Source organism: Neofelis nebulosa, chromosome 1, assembly GCF_028018385.1.
Source record: "Neofelis nebulosa isolate mNeoNeb1 chromosome 1, mNeoNeb1.pri, whole genome shotgun sequence".
Lineage (NCBI taxonomy): Eukaryota > Metazoa > Chordata > Mammalia > Carnivora > Felidae > Neofelis > Neofelis nebulosa.
In genome coordinates this window covers 126,220,925-126,243,984 of record NC_080782.1, presented here as the reverse complement: position 1 = coordinate 126,243,984, position 23,060 = coordinate 126,220,925, and the positions used below count along the sequence as shown (strand labels likewise).

At 42.9% G+C, this 23,060-nt stretch overlaps 1 protein-coding gene across 11 annotated transcripts in view; it reads right to left on the bottom strand.

Annotated features, from left to right (window-relative positions):
* The window catches only part of KLHL3 (kelch like family member 3), a 278,377-nt gene that overhangs the window by 35,467 nt on the left and 219,850 nt on the right, over positions 1–23,060 (bottom strand). For all 11 annotated transcript variants that reach the window (XM_058735748.1, XM_058735762.1, XM_058735785.1 and 8 more), the window contains 2 exons: positions 15,540–15,649; positions 853–969 (listed from right to left, as the gene is read on the bottom strand). In XM_058735748.1, coding sequence (XP_058591731.1) covers positions 853–969; positions 15,540–15,649 — 227 coding nt within the window. The remainder of the gene's footprint in view (positions 1–852; positions 970–15,539; positions 15,650–23,060) is intronic.

Sequence of the window (23,060 nt, the reverse complement as noted above, 5' to 3'; positions counted from 1 at the left end):
CCCAAGAACAGAGAGTATTAAAGGGGGCAGCCTGCATAGTGGAAGGCAGGTGCTTCGGGGCCGACTGACTTGGATTTGAATCCTGACCCTGCCACCTATTCCCCAATAAATCTAAACCTCTATAAACCTCAAGGCCCAAAATTGTAAAAAGAGGGTTATCTATCTTTGCCTCACAGGGTTGTTATAAGGATTAAATAAGAAAATATGTGGCACCGTAGGGGCACCCCATCATTCTTAATTTTTCTTTCATCTTAGAGGAAGTCAAAGCAACACGTATCCTAGGTACCTGTGAAAGGTCGGTTTTTACAGTCCTGAATTGGGCTCCAACTTGCCTAACATGAAGGCAAAGAGAATACAGAAACATTGTGGAAATGACCCTTCTTGCTTAGGTCCTCTACAATAAAAGCAACTAACTTCTAGTGAACATTTTTTAGGACCAGCTCCATGCTAAACACCTGACTTACATATTTACAACTCCTTTGGTCCTCACAATAATCCTGCTGGGCTCTACCATAATATCCCTTCCAGCAAAGAAGAAACTATGACTTGAAGAGGTAAAATAAAAACACAAAGCTAACAACTAGTAGAGCAAGAACTAAAACCTAAGTGTCTTATTCTCAAACTTACGCTTTTAGACCTGACACTACCATCTAATATAACACTGTATGTCAACTATATACCTCAATAATAAAAATTAAAAACAAAAAAAACCTTTACATTACCATGTCTCACACTTAAGCCAGTGGGTTGGTGCCTTCAGCCTGTGTAAAATACCCATAAACTCTCCAACCACCCCATACATCCAGGGTTGCCCACTGAAGGAAAGCATGTGGTGCTTCACACATCACTCACCTGGACCAGGTAATCCCTAGGTAAGAGAGGGAGACGGACATGTTCCATCAGTTTTGCCATGTGCTCTAAACGGGTTTCCTTCTCATAATTGATCCATGAAATCACTGCTTCAAATACCTATGAAGATAATCAACACAAGTAACTGTAGCAGAGACAACAGCTCTCAAACAATTTCTTCAACTTGAAAAAAAAAAAGTCCAAATCATCTACAAAGTGGTTAACCTAAGGTTCACTATTTAAAATAAAACAAAAATGGAAAGATTTTGTTTACTAGCTGGCATCAAAGTGATATCACACACATACACATTATAATAAACCTGCTATCCCAAATACAGAATCATCAAGGTTCGTTGCAAAATAAAAATCCAGTACCAATGGCTATTTAAAGATAGAAATCCATAGTAACTCTGGACCAAATTTTATAAAGACTGCTTAAGAAAACCAGAAGCCTTGGGGGCAATGCCATCATGCCCCTCACACCCTATCTTCCTTTATCTCCCATATTCAGTTAATGCAGACTAGAAACAGTAAGAATACATTTGCCAAAAGTTGGCTGTAATGGTGAGGATGACAGTGAATGACAGAGAATTTCTGTCAAAAATTTCTCCTTGGTTTAACCTCTCCCTTAAGGAGAGATTTCATTTTTATATAAATGAAAATTGGGCTTGGAACCAAAAAGGAGGCTCTCCTATTTGGATGTTCACCTTCCTCAAAAATAAGTCCAAAATCAAATCCTACACCACCATACACACACAGACAGATAAAATTCAATGTTGATAAGGCTGCGGGGAAACCGGCACTATTTCTGGAAACTTAATTAACACAGCTTTTTAAGAGGGGAAGGAAGAATTTGGCAATATCACTCAAAGACTTAAATGTGCACACTCTTTGACCTAGAAATAACACTTCTAGGGATCCAGCCTACAAAAATACCCACAAAAGTGGGGCAAGCATATGTGTTCCAGGATGTTTGCCACGGCATTTCTGTAATAAAATAAAAAAGGAAACAACCTAAAGCTCACTAATGGAGAAATTATTTAACTAGTATACATACCATCGGATATTTTCAGCTGGTAAAAAGAATAAAACAAAACACCTTCTTACGCCAGAAACCAAGAAAGTGCTCAAAGATTACGATGGACATGTCAAATGGACATAAAGCCAACAGATGAGGCTTTCATTGTCAACATTTGGGATAATATAAACATCAAAGAGAATAATGAAGAAATCAGATTAATGCTTCTTGCTGAGGTGGCGTGGGAGAATCCCTGGGAAGGTGCCAAAGGAAATTTGGCAGGGAGGGTAATGGATACGTTCTGTATCTCGATAGGGTGGGAGTTACATGTACATATGCATTTGTGAAAACTAATTAAACTGTATACTTAATATATATAAATTTCACTGTAAGTCATAACTCAATTTAAAATATTCTCAGTTAAAACAAAAAGACAGGGGCGCCTGGGTGGCTCAGTTGGTTGAGTGTCTGACTTCGGTTCAGGTCATGATCTCACGGTTTGTGGGTTCGAGCCCCGCGTCGGGCTCTGTACTGACAATTCAGAGCCTGGAACCTGCTTTGGATTCTGTGTCTCCTCTCTCTGTGGATTCTGTGTCCCTCCCCTGCTCATGCTCTGTCTCTCTCTGTCTCTCAAAAATAAATAAATGTAAAATAAAAAAAAAAATTTAAAGAGAAAGACAGTAATGGGTCATAACATAATGAACAAAAAGGAATCCATGAATCCCATAAGGATACTTTAAAAAATGTGGAAGGGCTCTTCTTCACAGACAAATGCCAGCTAATAAAGGTAGAAGAAATGACAAAAACATTACTTTGCAACCACCAATTAATAACTGATAGAGTAAAGCTCATCAGTAGATGCTTGAATCACTGTGCAAAAAACTGTTGGGGAACACAACACAGTTTTCAAAGTATCACCTCGCTGATTACTTACTCATTACATGGGGTAGGGGCAGCCTCAAATGGGGAAATTTGACAGATAAGTGATCTAAGTTAGTACCAACAATAACAGGACTAACTTACATCACATTCTTGATCGTGATTTAATGGCAAGGATACAGCAGATACAGCATCCCCTAGAGTAGTCTCTTCCTAAAATGTTTAACCTGAATCTTAATAGCAAGGAAACAATCAGATCAGATAATTCCATGTTTGGAACATTCTGCAATACAGCTGGCCTGGATTCTTCAAAACCATTAATATTATGAAAGACAAAAAAAGACAGGGAGATAGTTCTAGATTAAGTGGATTTAAAGTCTTGAAAACTAAATGTAATGCATGATCCTTGATTGGATCATGGATTTAAAAGGAACAATCTATAAAGGACTGTCTTGAGACTGCTAGAAAATGTGAATGCTGACTAGGTATTAGCTAACATCATTGTATTAGTGTTGAATTTCTTTGGTATGATAATGGTTTTATGGCTAAAAAAGACAATTTCCTTGTTCTTAGGAGGTGCATACTCAAATACCAGAGGGGAAATTCTACAATGTCTGCAATTTATTGTCAAATAGTTCAGCAGAATAAAAGATTAAATATGTAGAGAGAAAAGACAAATGAAGCAAAAAGTTAACTGGTGAATCTAAGTAAAGAGTATATGAATGTACACACTTTCAAACTTTAATATAGGTCTGAAATTTTTCAAAATAAAAGTGGAGGGGAAAGGAAAAGAAATTCTAAGGGAAAAGGAAAAATATGACAACAAAATTTACAATGTGGCATAAAGTTGAAATGGAAACTAACTCACAGAAAAAAATTCTCTAATATTTCTAACTCTGACAATATTTCTGTGTATTAATATGTTAATGATGCTTTGAACCTATTTCCTAAATATATACTTAAGTCAGGGTGGGTATACTCAAAATAGGCAAAGAATCGATCAGAAAGGGAACGGAAGGAAAGCTAAATGAAAATGGAACAGAAAGAAAAGGACAGTATGTGCATACAGTCTGCTCTCATTTCTGTAAAATATAACCTATATGTGCACAAACATAAACACACACACCATGGAAATCCTCCCTGTCTGGTTCATTTTTTAAAATTAAATCTGAGAGAGCTTTATCCCCCACCCTGATAGCATCAGTTTGTAACAGATCACTCTGTATTACTCCAAATAGCCTTTAAATCCATGAGAAGACGGACCTTGTCTTTTCAATGGCAAATAATACACACTCAAATATTTTTTTAAATTTTTTTTTAACATTTTTATTTATTTTTGAGACAGGGAGAGACAGAGCATGAACAGGGGAGGGTCAGAGAGAGGGAGACACAGAATCCGAAACAGGCTCCAGGCTCTGAGCCGTCAGCACAGAGCCCGACGCAGGGCTCAAACTCACGGACCGTGAGATCATGGCCCGAGCCGAAGTCGGCCGCTTAACCGACTGAGCCACCCAGGCGCCCCTCAAATATTTTTTTAATGAATGAATGGACACATGAGTTTAGAATAAGCATGTGAGAAGGCAGTGGAAATTGTCCTGGCTGGAGCAGAGAGCAGGGCTGGGTAAGAAGGGACTGGAATCAGGGCAGGGATGACAGAGCCAGGCCAGGGACCAAAAAAAGCTGGAGAAGTCTGGCCGATGAGGTGGCGGGCAACCACAGTTCCGTTCTGCCTTGTGTTATGGTTATCCAACTTTCTTCTACTCCGCTTTACTAGACTGTGAGCTCTTGCAAGGTGAGACATGTCCCTCCCTGCTCAGTCTGCAACTCCTGCTGCCCAGCACAATGCCAGGCACAGAGCAGGTGGCCAGCTGACAAAGCTCAGCAGAAGAATGCACTGCCGGTCTTAGAGTGAGTGGGATTTACTCACCATGCCCTTCCCTATCAACCACCTTAGTCTTTGTCATAAAAGCTAAAAAGCAAGCTGAGTCTAATGGAGTCGATATTAACCTTATCTTTATTTTTGGCTTGACTTGTCTAACTGGTTCCACTTCGTTGCACTGTTTACCTACTCAGCTGTGAAAGCCACAGCACTGGGCAACAACAGTGACCTTCTCGGCGGCTAGAGAAGGCCACGTGTTTTTTTCAAAGAGACTTTATGCTTAGAAAATAAGTAAGCAAATCAACTTCCAATTAGCTTTAGTCTTTAATGTGCCTAAAATAATTCCCAACAGGCCCTCCTGTCAAGGGACTGGCAAGAGGAAACAGCAGCAGGAGTCAGTATTTACCATGTGCGAGGCTCTGTACCACACTCTTCATGGACAACGCGACCCTGGACTCTTCTGAGAGCCCAATGGGCAGACACTCTTACCCCTTATTAAATGACTCGCTCAAGTCCAGGGCCACAAAGCAGCAGGGCTGGGGTCCACACGAACCCAATGCCAGTGCTCGTTCTCTTACTTACTGTTCTCAGTTGCCTCTCACAGGCCTACTGCAGTGGCTGGCAGACTACAGCCCACAGGCCACATTCAGCCTGCCACCTGCTTTCATAAATAAAATTTTACTGGAGCACAGCCACACTCACTCGTTTACATATTGTCTGTGGCTGCTTTCACACTGTAACAGCAGAGTTGAGACTCTATGGCCCACAAAGCCTAAAATATTTACTATCTGGTGCTTTATAGGAAAATGGTGTCAATCCCTGGTCTAGGAAACCTAAGCAGAGACCCTGTGGCTTCAAACACAGGACAGAGTGATGTCTACACAGATGAAAATATTTTCTATGGATCCCAGGATGAAATAATCAGCTGCCACGCTTAGGGTTTTACTTTTAAACAAACAAAAACAAAACAAAACAAAAAGAGCATCATTTCCTCACTGCTTCATATTCCAAAACCAATCTCTTGAGTGCTACAAGGTTGCTGGGTCAAAAAAAGATGTAAAAAATCAAATTTCATAGTCCTTGGCTCCCCACACTTTCAACGTAAGCACAAGCCTTGGCTGGAACACCAGATGAAACTGACCCTCTGCCCCCACCCCCAGTGATGCAGGCAGCCATGCCATACTGGACCTGCACGCTGTGAGTGGGGAGCACCGGGGCACTTAACAGCCATTTTCAAAATGTGTTCTGAGAGTCAAGAAATGGGGACTCAAGTTAAAAATAGGTAGGACAGTGACTTGGCAAGTAAAAAGGTCCAGTTGAGGGTGACTCACAGCATAGCATAGGATGGAGGAAAAGAAGCCAATTTTGACAAGATCAGGGAAGAAAACAGGTTTCCTCACATGGACTTAATTTGCTACTTAAGATTTAAGAGAGGCTAATTTTAATAACAACTAATAACAACAGGCACAGTGCTATGCATTTTGCATGCATGATCTCATTTAACCCACCCCAAATCCTGTGAAATAGGTTATCACTGTTCACATTTTACAGATGAGGAAACAGCCTCAGAAAGGTTAGTGTCCAAGGTCACAGTGCCAGGAAGTAGTGGATCTGGGATGTGAACTCACCTCCAAATGCAAAAACCCAAGGTCTAACATTATGTAATATTGCATGTCAGAGGCACAATTAGTTGGAAAACCTGGGCAGACCACTGAGTTGGGAAGTATGTTCCTCAACCCATAATCGTAATTACACCTGCCACGTGCTCCTAGGACATTCCTCCCTAGATACTCTTTTCTTTCTCAGAGATAGAGCCAATAGCATTTGCTGAATTCACTGTCACGATTTTCAATCAAGAAGACAGCACTTCTAGACACAAGAATGATTTCTGTCAGATTTCGGATGGTTCTTAAACTAAAGCTTAACAGGACTTAATGTGAACCATACTCTGGCCTTGCTGTCACATGCCACACCAGGGACAGTCAGGAGCAGTGGTACAATGGAGCTGGAGTTCACCATGCATGTTTCTTCCCATCTTGGTGTTTAGTGACATACACCAGTAGTCTGAAATCAATCTTGAGGGAAATATTTACACCATAGAAATTAGCAAATGGATCAGCAAACAAATCAGGGCTTTCAGATTTTTTTTTTTTTTTTTTTTTTTTTTTTTTTTTTTTTTGAGAGCGAGTTGTTAAAACATTTACCAGCATACCACTGGCTGGGCGATTTCCTGGTCGGAAGGCTCCCCAGACTCTAGAAAAGCTACTCAGTTGCACTCATCTTTCTGACAGTCCCATCATCTTCAGGTTTTATAGGGCACTTCACAGCTCCTTCTGGTTGTTTCATTTCAGACCCGCAAGGGCCCTGGGAGGCAGCTACAGTCACTCATAAAAGAGAAAAATGAGGCAGAGAGTGGGGAAGTGGTCTGCCCAAACATTACCCAGTGAATTGGTGATAGGGCAGCAATGAGAACCACTGGCTTTCAATCAACACTTTGACAGCACATTCGTCCATAACACATTTCATAGTTTGTACCTGTATATTCATTTCTGTACATATTTGATAAAATCTATTTCTGTACATTTTTTATAAAATCTGTCTCCCTCATGTGATTTTTAAGTTCCACAAAAGCAGGGACCTTATGCCCATCTGTTCACCAATGTCTCTTGTGTGAGTAACGCACTATGTGCCACATAGAAAGCACTCAATAAATATTTACTGAGAGAATGAATTAGTCAAAGTAGGAATGGCTGGGTATATGGTTCTCTTCCTGTAGCAGCACACTGCAAAATATCTGACTTCATACAAACAACAAAAAATGATGGTAAAACTAAAACAGTGATATCACCTTTTGCTGGGAAGTTGTTCAGCCTTCCACTCCTGCCTACAGCCAGGATAAAGATATGCAGTCTGACTTTGCACAGGAGAAGGAGAAGGACTGAAGCACAATGGTTTGACAGAAACGCCTGCAAGCTGAAAGACGACTTTGTGGCATTAATCTTACAAATGAATGGAGCATGACAGAGGGATGGAGAATGCCTTGCAGTCAATATGGTAGATAGAGCAGAGTTGGAAGGAATCTTCCCCTACAGCTCCAAACACACAAAAGTGACATATTACAAAAATAATAAAGCAAGTCAAAAGCAAGAGGGAAATGCCTGAGTGCCTTAAATCAGAAAGAATTCAAGTCTATCAGCTGAATGGAAGCTGAGGCCAAAATGGCTCACAGGCCTGGACGATTCAGACGTGGACTTGAATGGTTCAGAACTGGTTTCTATCAGGTAGACTGCCGAGGCCACAGGCTCCTTATGGACAGTGTCACCCCACCCGCAGTCCCATGGACCAGCACTAGATGAACTCCACCCATCTGCTATGGCAAGGGGGGAAGGAAGCTCACCATCTCCTGTCAGCTGGGAAGTTAAAAACCATGTCTTCAAGAAATGAGAACCCCAAGCTCACACTGCATACAGATATGGGGTCTAAAGTGACATTATCCAGATGGTACAGGGGATACTCAAGACAAAAAGGAATACAGAAACAGTTTCCAGGAGCACCTGGGTGGCTCAGTCAGTTAAGCCTCCAACTTCCGCTCAGGTCATGATCTCACAGTTCGTGAGTTTGAGCCCCGTGTTGGGCTCTGTGCTGACAACTCAGTCCGCTTTGGATTCTGTGTCTCCCTCTCTCTCTCTGCCCTTATTCCGCTCATGCTCTATCTCTCTTCCAAAAATAAATAAACATTAAAAAAATTTTTTAGAAAGAAAGAGAGAAAGAAAGGAAGGAAGGAAGAAAGAAAGAAGAAAAGAAAGAGAAAGAAAAAAGAGTTTTCAAACCAGTTAACTTGCCCTAGAGGGGGATCTTCACACCCAGACTCCCATGGATAAAACATCCTCTGAAGATGGCCTCACAATCAAAAATTATACATCACTAACGAGAAGAACTGCAAAAAGGAAAATCAACGGATACAATAAATCATTGGATATATGGGGCAACCAAAGAAAACTGGCCTCAAGACTGACCATGCAATGCAGTCCTCAGAATACTAGGGGCAGGAGACATTCTGCAGTAAAGGAGGTTCTGGGACCAAATGAGCCTGGAGAACACATCATACACACCTACAAATCTCCTTCAGAGATTTACAAAGCTCATTAACATGTTAAAGCTCTGACAGGTCCTTCACTTTCTTAACCTGGTTCCTGTGTTTTGCCACTGTCTCCTAAATGTATCAGACCTGAGAACTTTTTTTTTTTTTACCTAAATACCTACAAACATCTCACAACACTGCCGTTTTACAGCACGTAGGTGGTAACCTAGAGAAGAAAGTCATTACCCCCTAAGCTTTCCATTTCCAGCCTCATCTCCCACTACCTCCCCCAAAGACCCTAGACTCTCACCACACAGGTTACTTTTCCCCCAAGAAGAACAAAGCATTCCAAACTTCCACATCTGTATTCCTGTAATCCCTTCAATCTGAATGGCTTCCTAAAATCCCACTCTTATTCTCCGAGTTTTACCTCCAATATTATCTTTTTTATGATGTTTTCCACACCTAACAATGTGGAATAAAACACTCCAGGGTGCTTTCCTTGAACTCTGATTTCAGGCAACGACTTCTCTCAGCCACATAAGGATACATGTTTTGTATCCAGACTGCGAGCTCTTAAACAGTCCTAAGTGTCACTCACCTCTGTCTCCCTGTCGGGGTAGACAGGCATTAATAAACAGCAGGAGCATGGGAGGCAGACACAGTCAGCTTCAAATCACAAAGCTATTTTTTTAAAGTTTATTTATTTATTGTGAAAGAGAGAGAAAGAAGCAGAGAGAGAGGGAGAGTCAGAGAATCCCAGGCAGGCTCCACACTGTCAGTGTAGAGCCTGATGCAGGGCTCAAGCCCACAAACCATGAGATCGTGATCTGAGCCAAAATCAAGAGTCAGACACTCAACTGACTGAGCCACCCAGGCACCTCTCAAATCACAAGACTATTTATTGTTAACATGCCTTAGTTTCCTCCTCTGCAAAATGGAGACAATAGTCTCTGCCTTGGGAGTTAGTGGGAGAAGCAGATATGATGTGCTGAACATTATGCCGGGCAAAAGAAGTCACAAGCAAAGCATACATTCACCAGCATTCCAGTTATATAAAGTTCAAAAACTGGCAAAACTGATCCATGAGAAGTCAAAATAGTAGTTATGTTTCTCGGGGTGGGGAGCAGTGTTTCCTGATCTGCATGCTAGTTAGGTGGGTATTTCACTTTTGTAAAAAGTTGAGCTGTGTGCTTCTTATTTGGTCATGTCTCTGTGAACTTACTTCAATACAAATGTCACTTTGAAAAAAAAAATAATGCGTGAAATGCACCTGGAGAACAGTGGGCAGTCAAGGTAGATTTGGGACCACAGTGCTGTGGTATTCTGCTCATAGGTGTTCACTGAATTGCACTTTCCAAAGGAGAACAGTAAAAGGAGTAATGCCAGGACCAGGCCAGATGGTTTCATGCAGGCTGAGAAACTGGCAACTCTTAACTGTTGACCTCATAGTAAGGCGGGGGCGGGGCAAGGGGGGCTTCCAACAGCTCAGGCTCAGCAGCAGGATGCACCTGCTCAATCACTGGATAATATCTGGGCAGCAAGCATTCAAGTCCAACTTACTGGCCAAGGAGCTCCAGCCTGCATCCTCCACCTCACTGGCTGGAGAGGCTAGGTGTTCAGGCAGGAGCACGTGCAACAGCAATGATCCTGGGAGACATGGGCCCAAACACTTTCAGAAGATACCAGAATTTGGCTTCTGATCAGTTTTAGGACACAACAGCACATTAAATATGTGATCGCATGGAGAGAACCTAAGCTATAGTTCTCATAATACACACTTGACACTAATTCTTTAAGAGGCCTAACCAATTTCTTCCTGACCTGTATCTAAACTGTGGGCCATTTCCCTGAAAACTCCACTAGTGTTCCTTAAGAAGGCACTGGAATTCTTGAGAAGTAGAAATGTATTTACCAGCTAAGAAAGCAAAGATTCAGAAAAGTCCACTAACCAGCAATTTGGTGGAAAACTGCGCTAGAACTCGAAAGTCATCTCTCTTCTCCTTAGAGTGGGTCTGTCCTGGAAGGTTGCTTATCTGGGTCACAGAAGCTGCCCATGGTGACAGCCGAACTCTGGGTCTCAACGGGGAATACAATAAACGGACTATCTGCTCACAGGCTTAGCTCTGACCCCTGACACCTCCAAGCAACAGGTGACTGTGCGGGGCATACTCCTGAGTGCCTTCACACTATCTTGGTGGGGAGTCGGGGGGAGGGAGGGAGGTGGGAGGGGTTCTACCTAAAGAACTTGTGATTTTGTAACTCCTACCAGATCCTTTTGTCTTCCCTCAAATAACAGGAATTTCCAAAACTACATTAAGGAAGAACAGGAGAGAAAATGGCAAAGATCCATGTATCCTCTGACCTCTCTCGTTCTCACATTTGTCCCTCTTCTCTGGAAAAATATGAAAATTATTCCTATAACCTTGGCTGGCTCAGGGCAGTGTCCAGCTCCAGTCTGCCTTTTCATTCCCTCAGGGAGTGTCTGCTTAGCACCTCCACAGTGCCTCTGGTGGCTCTGTGACACAGAGATGGCTGAGGTAGCCCCGCAGCCCTCAAGGAGTTTGAAGCTAGAGGAGGAGAAAGGCATGAGCAGGCACAAGTGATGTAGGAGGAGGAATGGTATGTGAGCCCTAGGAGAAGGCCAGAGAGGGCCAAGGGGCCTGGGAATGCCTGGAAGCAAGAGGCAACTCCATTCTCAGCCCCTGCTACGTACCAAGCTCCAGATCACACAACCACCCAGACCATTATGGGTCCTGGGAAGAGCCTCCCCTTGAGAAAGGCCCCAGTCCACAGTGAGCAGCAGCAGCAGTAGTAGCAGGAGTAACAGTATAGCGGCAATAATAATAGCAGCAATAATCATATCTTACAAGAATGAACACTTCCTGTGGGCTGAGAACTTTTCACGTGGCATCTGATTTCATTCTCAGAACAACTCTAGAAGATACTATACTATCATTACCCCCTCTTATAGGTGAGAAGACTAAGACATAGAGAAGATCTTTTACTCATTCCTCCAACAAAATGTTTTTGTTTATGTGTCTACCGTGAACCTGATACTACACTGGCAGTGACCATAAGACAGAAAATCCGTACCTGTAAATGGTACATACATCCTGGTGGGAGGCAGATAACTTGCCCGAAGTCACTCAGCTTGTTAGAGCCATGGCAGCAGGATTGGAACCCAGCCACTCTGACTGCAAAACCTGTACTTTCAAACTCCCGACAAGCAAACTGACCAGATTTAGCCACAGTCCCTTATAATCATCATTATTAAAACACCACATTCACCCTATTTTAAGATACATAGCTTTTTTGCATTTTAATATTTGAAATCCGGCTGCCTTTTTTAATATATGCTGAAAGAACCCTGTGGGCTGTAGGCAAAGAAGTCATAATATAGCTGATTTGCTGTTCAAGCACGGATTCAGCTGAATACAGGTTATTTCGTTACTAGTGCAATTCAGTTTTCTGCAAGTGTTAACATTAAACACAGTTGAATTTTAGCTTAAATTAAGATCCCTGATAATATTTCAAATATATTCCAATAAGTTCACTATAATTTGATATTGAAAGAAAAAGTTATTGCACATGCAAGACATTGCATATTATGAAAAGTAACTAAAGGAAGTAGAAATCACCAAATTTCCTGGAGATCACAGAATTTTCAAAGCCTAAAGAGCTCACATTCAAACAACAAACATCTAATTGTCAAAACTTCCAGCTATTTAACTTCTAACAATATGTAATCAATTAAGGTAAAATGAAACTATGGGTTTCACCAAAGAGAAATCTCAGGCCAAATCTCACTGCTCTATGATAAGCCTCAAAATTATACTGTCAACCTTGGGAGTGCCTGGCTGGCTCAATCGGTGGAGTGTGCAACTCCTGACATTGGGGTAGTGAGTTCAAGGCCTATGCTGGGTAGAAAGATTACTTAAAAATAAAACATAAAAAATAAATAAATAAACTGCCAGCCTAAAATGTACCAAATGGGGGCACCTGGGTGGCTCAGTCAGTTAAGTTTCCGTCTCTTGATTTTGGCTCAGGTCATGATTTCACTGTTCATGAGTCCAAGCCCAGCATCGGGGGGGACAGTGTAGAGCCTGCTTAGGATTCTCTCTCTGCCCCTTCCCTGCTCATGCATGCGACCTCTCTCTCTCCCTCTCTCTCAAAATAAATAAACAAACATTTAAAAAATAAAAATAAAAGGTACCAAAGGGATCAAGATCATCAGCAATCCACTTTATGAAAAGCAGCACATAACTCTGAAGTTACATATAACTTCTGAGAACCAAATGTAATACACAACTTCATTAATGTGAAAAATAGCCATACTCGAAACTCTAATACACAGAACAAGCAACTCATCATATGTAAGCATATGAATGAATGAGAGCCACTGCAGACAGTGTTTTAAGTATGTAGATTTAATGCCATGCTTCTTTGCTTCTGGAAAGATACATTTAACTCCATGGCTTATTTTACCATTATCGGTGGCAAAACTGATACCATTACCATTGTCAATGGTCCTCAAAACAAAGGACTATGCTAATTACACTGATAGCCACCATTTATGTACCTGTCAAACAATATGCTTGATTTTTTTTTTTTATCTGTGATCCTCATAACTCTATAAGGGAGGTACTCTTACTATTCCCATTTTACATGTAAGGAAATTAAAGTTCAAAGAGACCAGTGACTTCTGAAAATCACAGAGCCAGTAAGCATCAAGTCGAACACGGAACCAGGTATGCCTGAGTCCAAAGCCCAAGTGGTTTCCAGGGCACTAAAAAGCCTGGCCCCACTGACAACCCACCTCTACCACCACCCTGGCACTTAACAAGGATAGATAAGCTCTCACCTGAAGAAAGCTTACTATGATCTAGAGCAGGATGGATGGGCCAGCAGGAGCTAAAGTGGCAGGGTACCCCCCCTCTCAAGCCAAATACTCCCAGGTTGATTCAAATCCTGCTGCTTATATGGCTATTTAAATTTTCTCAGACTATACCTAAGGATATACGCAAGCAGAGCCCAAACTAACCAACTGCACCGACAACCACATGGTCAGTCAACTGACTAGTTCATTCCATCAAATTGTGCCAATTGAGTAGTACAATCCAGAGAAGGCATTAAACAGGCTTGGCAAGAAGTCTTTGCTGCTGAGGCTGGGGCGAAAGGTGCTCACCGGCTGGCCAGAGGCATTCTTTACGCTGAAGGTGATATTTTACATCAGTTAATGGAAACAGAAGCCTCACTGAGCCTAAGGGAGAGTCCAGCTTGTTGTGCCTTCTGGAAATCTCTCTGAAGTCTTCGGGCAGCCCATGGATTCAGTAAACAACTGCTTTTCTTCTTGATCTAACTTTTGCAGGACAACAGGCTGGGGCTTATGATTCCACCCCATTCTCTGGACACATGCCCCTTGGATACTCATCTCCAGTGTAAAATCTTTTGCAAGAACTTTTCCTTAAATATTTTCCTCAGAAAAGGATTTCAAGCTTGGATACTATGAATGGACTAAGACAATCCAAGAAACATTTACTGAGCATCTCTGAGGATGCAGAGGAGAACAAGATGTGGCTGCTACCATCTGGAAACTTACAGTTGAATGAAGGAGGTAAGATGGGCTCAGAACTAACTACAATTAAAAGCAGAACAAGGTGAGTGTTATCCAGGAACACAGAAGAGAAAGGAACTAATTCCAGATGCATGGTCCATAATAAAATCAGCTAACAGTGAATGAGCACCTACTAGGTCCCAGGTATGACACCAGACATTTTACACACCCTATCCCATTTAATCCCCACAATCACCCTGTGGAATATGCTCTATTACTACACTCACTCTCTATGTGAGTAAACAGATGGAGAAGCAAAGTATCTCACCCAAGGTCACCAACTAGTTTGTAAATACTAGCAATGAGATTTGGACCCTACTGGCCAACACCAAAGTTCACGTTATTTTCAGTACAGTAGACTACATCTCCTGCAGTAAAGTTCTTCCTGGTAGAAATAGAATGGGAACTGGTTTGGAATTCACCCAGATGAAGACGGAAGGGGAGAATAGTCCAAGCAGAGGGTCAGTGAGAGAGAAGGTCTAGAGGTAGAATAGATCCGCAATCACGGTGCAGCTAAATCTGTGGGCAGAAGTCAAGCCTGCAGCACAAAGGAAGTGGTGCATGGTCGGTGAGTTAGGGAACTAGGTATCAAGAGACTTGGGGTCTAGTTTTGCAATGGCCACTGACTGCATGACCCCCAGCAGATCCTATTCCCTCTCTGGGCCTCAGTTTCCTCATCAGTAAAAGTTTCAATCCCCCATTAGATGTTCCCCAAAGGCCTGCTCTAGCGTAAATGCTCAATGGTGCTCCCAAGAAGCCAGGTGGGACAGTGGTTAAGACCAGGTGACTGGGAGACCCCAACTCTGCAGTGACCAGCTGAGTGAACTCAGACAAGCTAATTAATTCCTCCAAGTTAATCTTCCTCATCTGTAATGTGGGGGCTATAGCAATGCCTGCTTCATAGGTTGTAGTGAAGGCTGAGAGAACTACAGAGAATAAGGCACTTAGCAGAGTGCGTAGGAAACTCTAAACATCAAGTTAATGGAGGCAGATTTGTCACCATCATCATCACCACTGTTATTTCTTTCTCAAAGGGTCCAGACACCAAAGGTAGTAGTCATGGGCCAGAAGGCCCTTTTCTAATTATTTAAAAGGACAAAAAATAAGATCCTTTTTTTTCCACTGAAGAAGAAAAAAATATCTCACCAAACCACAACTCCCTCCCACAACCGCCTCATGCGTGAGGCTCCTGTTTCACCAAAGGCCCATGCCATACCTTCTCCTCTGAAGAAACGGTCAGCTTGTCACTGGATATCAAGCTGCACACCTGGTCCAGACTGAGGCTAAGAAATTCTTCCCCCAGCATCACCTCTGGAAAGTGCTGCTCTGTTCCAAAAAAAAAACCAAAAACCAAAAAACAAAAAAACAAAACACACACACCACACACACAAAAAAAAACAAAAACAAAAACAGAAGTTCAGAAAACAAAGTTACAACACTCTTCCTGCCCTTCCATGAACCACGGCCATGGCAATCTGTGAAATTCAGAGTGGAGTCCTGGGGACTCTGGGGGTGGGCATGAGGAATAAGGACACACAAAGAAAGACAGTACATCCTGGCTGAAGGGAAACTAGCCTCTTAATGTGGCAGCAAAGACATCCCTCTGTATGATCCTCCCTCCCAAACATTGCCATAGATGAAAATGGGGCAGAGAGACGTTAGGTTATATTTTCTTCCATGCTCCATGAGATTAATAATGGCGTTGCAGAAAAGCTTCACTGGGACCTGCCTACTTAATTGAGCTCATTTGCCCTCAAGGCGCAAGCTGGCAGATTTGCACACTGTGCCCCCTGCAGCTCAGCCAAACAAAAGTGGGTCAGAACTGCTGTGTGGCTGGAAGTCTCTGGAGGTTCTGGTACGAAGTCAACATTTCAAGGCTGGCAGAAGGCATCATCCTTCATGTCCCAAGTCAAGCCCACTACAGTCTCTGATTCACAAGGAGGCCTGACTCAGCATCTGTCCTGACATGTTGCCCCCCACCACCAGGAGGAACAGTCTGTGACAGGTGGGCCAGTGGAGACCATTAAGATAGAGGAGAATTTGGGAACAGCTAGAATGAGACAAAACACACAGGCCAGATGTCCATGCAGGGAAAATGCCAAGGACAATTCCTACCCTGAGATTTGCCCAGGCCACCATCCTGCTATTAGAGAGACAGTAAAATGTCAGCGTAAGAGTGTGCACTTCAGAAGGAAGGAACCTAGATTTGAATTCTGACTTTTCCATTTGCAAACTGTGTTCCTGAGCCAACAGCATCACCATCCTAGGTCTCACTATCCCTCTGTAGAATGGGGATACGACAGCTTGTTTTGCCTCCCTCCTGTGCTGTGATGGGAAAGGAAGTGTCAAAGTATTTTTGCAAGCTCTGCCAAGGTAAAGTGGCCCATGAGCTGACAATTCCTGGTGCAGCAGGTTCTGGAATTGGGCCCTTTGGCAATTGCCCCAGGCTGGCCTCCATTCTCAGTCCTCTAGGGGTTCTACCCCATTGCCCCAAGGAGTATCGGCACTCCCTGCCCTCTGGGCTCCAGGCCTCCCCTCTTCTTTCTCTGCTGGCCTCTCTCTAGCCTTGTAGCTTCTTGGATAAATCTATATGGCCATACCTCCCTGTTCCCATAGAGGGCTACCCACTCTTGGTTTGGCTAGCCCCTCTAGTGAGGTTCAGAGTCCCTCCATCCCTGGGAAGCAACCCTGCTGCAGCCATATAATGAAAAGGAAATCAGAGCATGCTAAGCTCTGTTCTTACATTCATCACCTTCTCAAAAGCAAACAAAGAAGGGGCACCTGAGTGGTGCAGTCAGTTAAGCATCAACTCTTGATTTCATCTCACGTCACAGTCTCAAGGTTCGTGGACTTGAGCCCTGCATGGGGCTCCATGCTGACAGTGCAGAGCCTTCTTGGGACTCTCTCTTTCTCTCTCTTTCTCCCTCTCTCTCTCCCCTTCCTGAGCACTCTCTGTCAAAATAAATAAACTTAAAAAAAATGTTTTTAAGCCAAACAAGGAAGATTTACATCATTTCTTACAAAAATCATTTTAAACTTTAAGTTGAAATACTTTCGGACCCAAAGAATTCCCACATACCCTTCATCCAGAGCCTCCAAATGTCCATATTTTACTCTCAGACATCCAGTTATAAACCATCTTGTCTATCTTTCACTGGACAAAGGGGCTCCCCACTTGTTCCCTACGAGCCTAATGTATCACTGAGCCTATAGTTAAAGCTCGTCCATCATGAAGCTCAGGAATGTTTGGACATGACAAAATAAATTTAAAAGGCAGATCCTTTACGAAGAGAAGCAAATGCCATAAAGTGAGAAGAATCTTGTCTTCCTTCTCCATATGTCAACAGGAAACAGCCTTTAGTTAAAGCTTAGATTTTAGGTTAGACATTCAAAAGACTTCCCTAACTGTGGGAATATTTAAGACTACATGGCACTATTTTTAAAGCATTCATTCCTCAAGATTTTTAAATAAAAGCAAGTGAACAATCTCCTTTGGATGGTGGGAATTAGTTCTTGGCCTTGAGGCCTGAGAAAGCAACAGGATTCTCCCTACAGGCCCTTTCTGATCCAAGAAGTCTTTGGACCAGAGACCTCCATCTGTTGGCAACAGCAAGAAATAGTGGAGAGAAAAAGCAGTCACCACACTAAAATAAAATGCAGGACATCTAGACTCTGTGGACCAGCCAAGGCTGAGCTCAGCAGGAGAGTTCAGGCAAACTAGCACCACGTCCCTGTGGCCCAGAGCCACACACAGCCTTTCTACCTTTATCTTTGGCTGACCAAAACCCTGACATTTGGAGCAGAGAAAAGAAGAAAGAGAACAGGAGGAGGTAAGAAGTTAAAATCTGGGGTGTGAAAAGTACTTCCTCGTAGCTCATAAAGCCAAAAGTAGATGGGCCTGCATTTTGAAAAGGAAGAAGATGAAGTGCAGCGATGTGTATTCTAGGTGGCTTGGTGAACAATGCAGAAATTCTCAAAGATCAATCAAGGCAGCAAACAGCCCCCACACTTCCCATCTGTCACCCTCTGGGGCACTGCAGAATTTGAATCTAGGTCCCTTCATTCTGAAGTGGGCTGCTGCTTGGCCCATCTGGAACCTCCCACTGAAACCCCTCCAGAAATCCTCCCACCAGAAGCAGCAGCTGGTAGGGAGTGGGCAGCTGGTAGGGAGAGGGTAGCAGCTCCCCACCCAAGGCTGGGACCCTGGGACCCAGGAGACTTGCAGGGCATGAGCAGGAAAACACAGAGAAAGTAAGCAAAGAGGGAAACTTCTTCCCTTCCCCTTCTGTCTAAGGAGATAGGGTTGAGTCCCCAGAGCCTGGGGATCAAACCCCCCCCCCCTTTCTATTAGCAACACACAAGAAACCATAAGATAGAATAGCAGGAACAGGGTGTTCTGTCCAACTTGACTTCCTGGGAGACAGAAGCTCCCAGCAGACTTTGTATTCAAATCAGCCTTCTCCCCAGCTGCTTCCCAGAAAGAAACACCTCTGCTCCCAGAAGGTTCCTCCTATGAGAATCTTCTACCTTTAACACTTGTTTGTTTGTGGATTCTTTGTTTGCTTTGCCTTGCTGTATTAAAAGAGAACATAGTCAAGAATCTTGGCTAAGAATGAAAAGGCCTGGGTATAAGTCCTAACTCCACCTCTTATTATCACTTCTTTCTAGGCTTTTGCTTCATCATCCATTAAATGGGACTATAATAGCTGACTTACGTCTCAAGGTTGTTTTGAAGCTAGGAGACGATAATATGGTTATTAATATGGTTAATAATTCTTAACCATCCATTTTGAGCTGAAGGATGAACATTATATCAGCCCACATTTCTACTTCGCAAAGTCCAGTTCTGTGGGCAGCTCTGCTCTCCAACAGAGAAGCTTTTCCTCCATTATCAGAGACATCCCTTGGGACTGCAGGTCCTGTCTGTGAACCGCCAAAGGCCTTAGAGACCCACTTTAATTCCATCAAGTTCAACAAACTTTCTATTGATATGTTATTCAATTTCTTTAAGCCTACAGTTTTCTCATCTTTTAAATGGGGCTAATAATACTAACTATCTCACAAAGGTATATGGGCATTAAATAAGCAAATATAGGTAACTCACAATGACTGAAATCCTTGCAAGTGCTCCATAGCTGTTAATGTATAATGTGCCAGATGCAGTGTTTCTTCAGAAATGAAGAAAGCGGGGGTGCCTGGGTGGCTCAGTCGGTTAAGTGTCCGACTTCGGCTCAGGTCATGATCTCACGGTCCGTGAGTTCGAGCCCCACATCAGGCTCTGTGCTGACAGCTCAGGGCCTGGAGCTTGCTTCAGATTCTGTGTCTCCCTCTCTCTCTGACCCTCCCCCATTCATGCTTTGTCTCTCTCTGTCTCAAAAATAAATAAACATTAAAAAAAAATTTTTTAAAAAAAATGAAGAAAGCGGAGCCGATGCCTACAAGGAGCCTACTGGCTTCTAAGAGGGGTAAGACAAGACATCAGTAACTCCAACCCCAAGTCCATATGGCCATGACTGGGAGAAGCACTCGAAATACAAATAACAGCATGGAAGCAGGAAAATTCAGACCATGTGTAGACAACAGCAATAGCTCAGGCTAGCTAGAGCCGAGGCTAAATCTTCACTCATCTAACACATGTTTACAGAACAAGTACAAAGTATAAAAAACTGTGCCAGACTCCAGGAGATGCAGTAGAGAGGCAGTCAGGCTAGAACTTGGGGGACAGGTGGGGTATGCAGGGAGTGTGGGCTAGCCCCTTGAAGGTGAACTCTCCAATAATCAACTCTAACTCTTCTAGTCTTTTTGCTTATGCTTCCTTAAAGAGAAATGGAAACAGAGAGGGGGAAAAAAAAGTTCTTTTGGTTAACATTCCTAATTAACCAGCCTTTACCATAAGTGACAAACACTGTAAGTTGCAAGTTTGATTTAATGAAACACAGTATGCCTGTTTCTGTATATTTGGATGAGAAATTATGGAAAAGTGAAGGGACACCAGAGAATTTCTTTTTTTTTTTTTAATTTTTTTTTAACGTTTATTTATTTTTGAGACAGAGAGAGACAGAGCATGAACAGGGGAGGGGCAGAGAGAGAGGGAGACACAGAATCGGAAACAGGCTCCAGGCTCCGAGCCATCAGCCCAGAGCCCGACGCGGGGCTCGAACTCGCGGACCGCAAGATCGTTACCTGAGCTGAAGTCGGCCGCTTAACCGACTGAGCCACCCAGGCGCCCCGACACCAGAGAATTTCAACTCCTTTCCCCACCAAGCAACACACCCATATCTTCCCAAAGCTGAAAGCATGAGAAAAGACTTGCTCTGGGCACAAAGTTGGATCTTTTCAAGGAAGCAGGAGAAAGCTGAGGGCATTTCCTAATAGTAGCTAACATTGTGCTAGGCATTTTACATATATTGTGGCACTTACTTCTCCCAAAAGCCCTGCCAAAGTATCAATATTCACATTTTACAAATAAAGAGATAGAAACTCAAGAAGTTATTTAGTCATGTGCTTACGATCACGCAGCAGTAAGTGGTAGAGCCAGGTTTTGAAACTAAGGCTGTATGATTACAACAGCAAACATTCTTCATCCCCACGATCGTAATAATTTGTCCTAAGCAGGCCGCTGTAGTAACATTCAATATTGACGTTGGAGCACCCTAAGAATCTGTCTTAGGGTTACTACCGCAGAAAGACAAAGAGAATATGAATCTAAAGACCTTTCTTTAAAAGCAACCTTAGAAGAGGCGTGTTCTGAACATTCTGGCATCATTCCTGGATTCAAATCTCAGACCTAACCCTTGAATTGAGATTCTTCCCTAATCTGCCTACCCACCACCAGGCTAGATGAAGTGAGAGTCTTCTGTGTTTCCAAAGCCCCCAAAACAGAAAATAAAAATTATCATACCCCTAATAGACCCGTTGTATCGTCTGAGGTCTTTCTTTCATACTGGGACTGTGCATCCCATGAGGGCAGGCTCTACCTTGTTTGAGTTTGCCTTGTTTGAAACTGAATTCTCAGTGTCAAGCACATCTGCATATATTGTGCTTCCCTACCTATTCTTCAGGATCGACTGCCTAGGGCTTGCGCAACCTCCCAAGTTAATTCCAAACCCATTCCAACCTTTTGATGGGATGAAATAAACCTTTAATCAGGTTCATCTAAACTACAAGCCCAGAACAAATGGAACTGAAAATCCATCTACGACTTCTCTGACCTGCAGAGATGAAATGAACCCCATTATTCCAGGCCCAGCAGCCCCAGGGAACAGGCATGAGTAACTCTGACCTGAACCACTGGTCATACCCTCCCATCCCCACCCCCTGAGAAAAGACTGGTTGACACAGGTGAACACACAAACAGGATCAAAACATTTTATCAGGGTAAAACAACAAAACAGAACTGCTTTACATCTCTCTCTCCCCTACTGCCCTATTTTTTGGAGGGCAGAAGTAAGCTTTCCTGAATCAGGATTTGGCTTTCAAGGCCCACAGTTTTAGCAAAGTACAAAAATTTAAAGCATTCCTTTCTTTAATTTTTGTAATTCTTTACTGTGGAATAGCTCAGAATGCCACTTCTGTTTTAAATAACAGAATTGATAACTGAGCAAGGAAATGTAATTTGGATTATCAAATTCTTGCTTTAATAAAAATTCCTTAAATAGTGAAAAAAGAGAGAGATCTACCTTGACCATCTCCCACAAGGATCATGACCACCAGTCCTCAGACTCTAAATATCACTACTTCTCCCCTCCTTTCCCTATTGACTTCATTCTAGATACATGTGTTATCTCTCCCCCTTTCTAATATGCATGTGCACACACACACACACACACACACACACACACACACCAAGAAGCTACATGAAAAATGCCCATTTATCAGTGTTATTGATTCAACATCAGAATTCCCTGTTACCCAGAGCATAGAAGGATAGGGAGAGTTTCCTAAAAGAAACTTGTTCTCCAAAATGAGACATCTAGCAACAAAAACCACCTGCATCTTACACTACTGCTTCATTTGCCCCACTCAAGTTAGCACAGAAAATTGGGGAGGCAGGAGTGAGACAAGCATAATGGGCAGCGAGGCTGGACTGGGTGGATGTGAAAATAACTTGGGCTCAGAGCACATGCTCCCGCATCAGACAGCCTCACTATGAATCCTGGCACTGTCACTTACAATGTGATCTTGGCCAAGATCACTAAACCTTTCTGGAGTGTCAGCTTCTTCATGTATAAATTGGAAAAATGGAAACTACCTCTCGTGGCCACGTGGCCAAAATGAAGTCATGCCTGGGAAACATGTAGCACCATGCCTGGCACCTAGCAAATGTTCAGCAAAATGGTAAAACCTCCTACGGTTACCGTTACCATCATTGTCATCATTTCATGATGCCAAGTTGGAGGCAGCAATTCCAAAGACAACCCTCGCTGAGTCAGAGGTTCATGTTTTTTAAGTGATTTGTCAATTTTTTTTTTTGGTTGCCCTTAATTTAGTCACTTTGTTCCATGATCTCAAGTGACTCAGTCAAAAGAAGGCTATTTCTCTCCATGAACACGTGAAATCTGATGGCTTTTCCATCCCATGGCTGAAGGACTATAGCTCAGCTTTGGCAGACTGATGTAAACAACATGTCCAAGGAATTTTAATTGGCATTTCATTAATGGGGTCCCATTAACATCCCTCCCAACCAGCTCTGCTGATGGCCCAGTACATGGCTGCCCAATTATCAAGCAACAGAGTC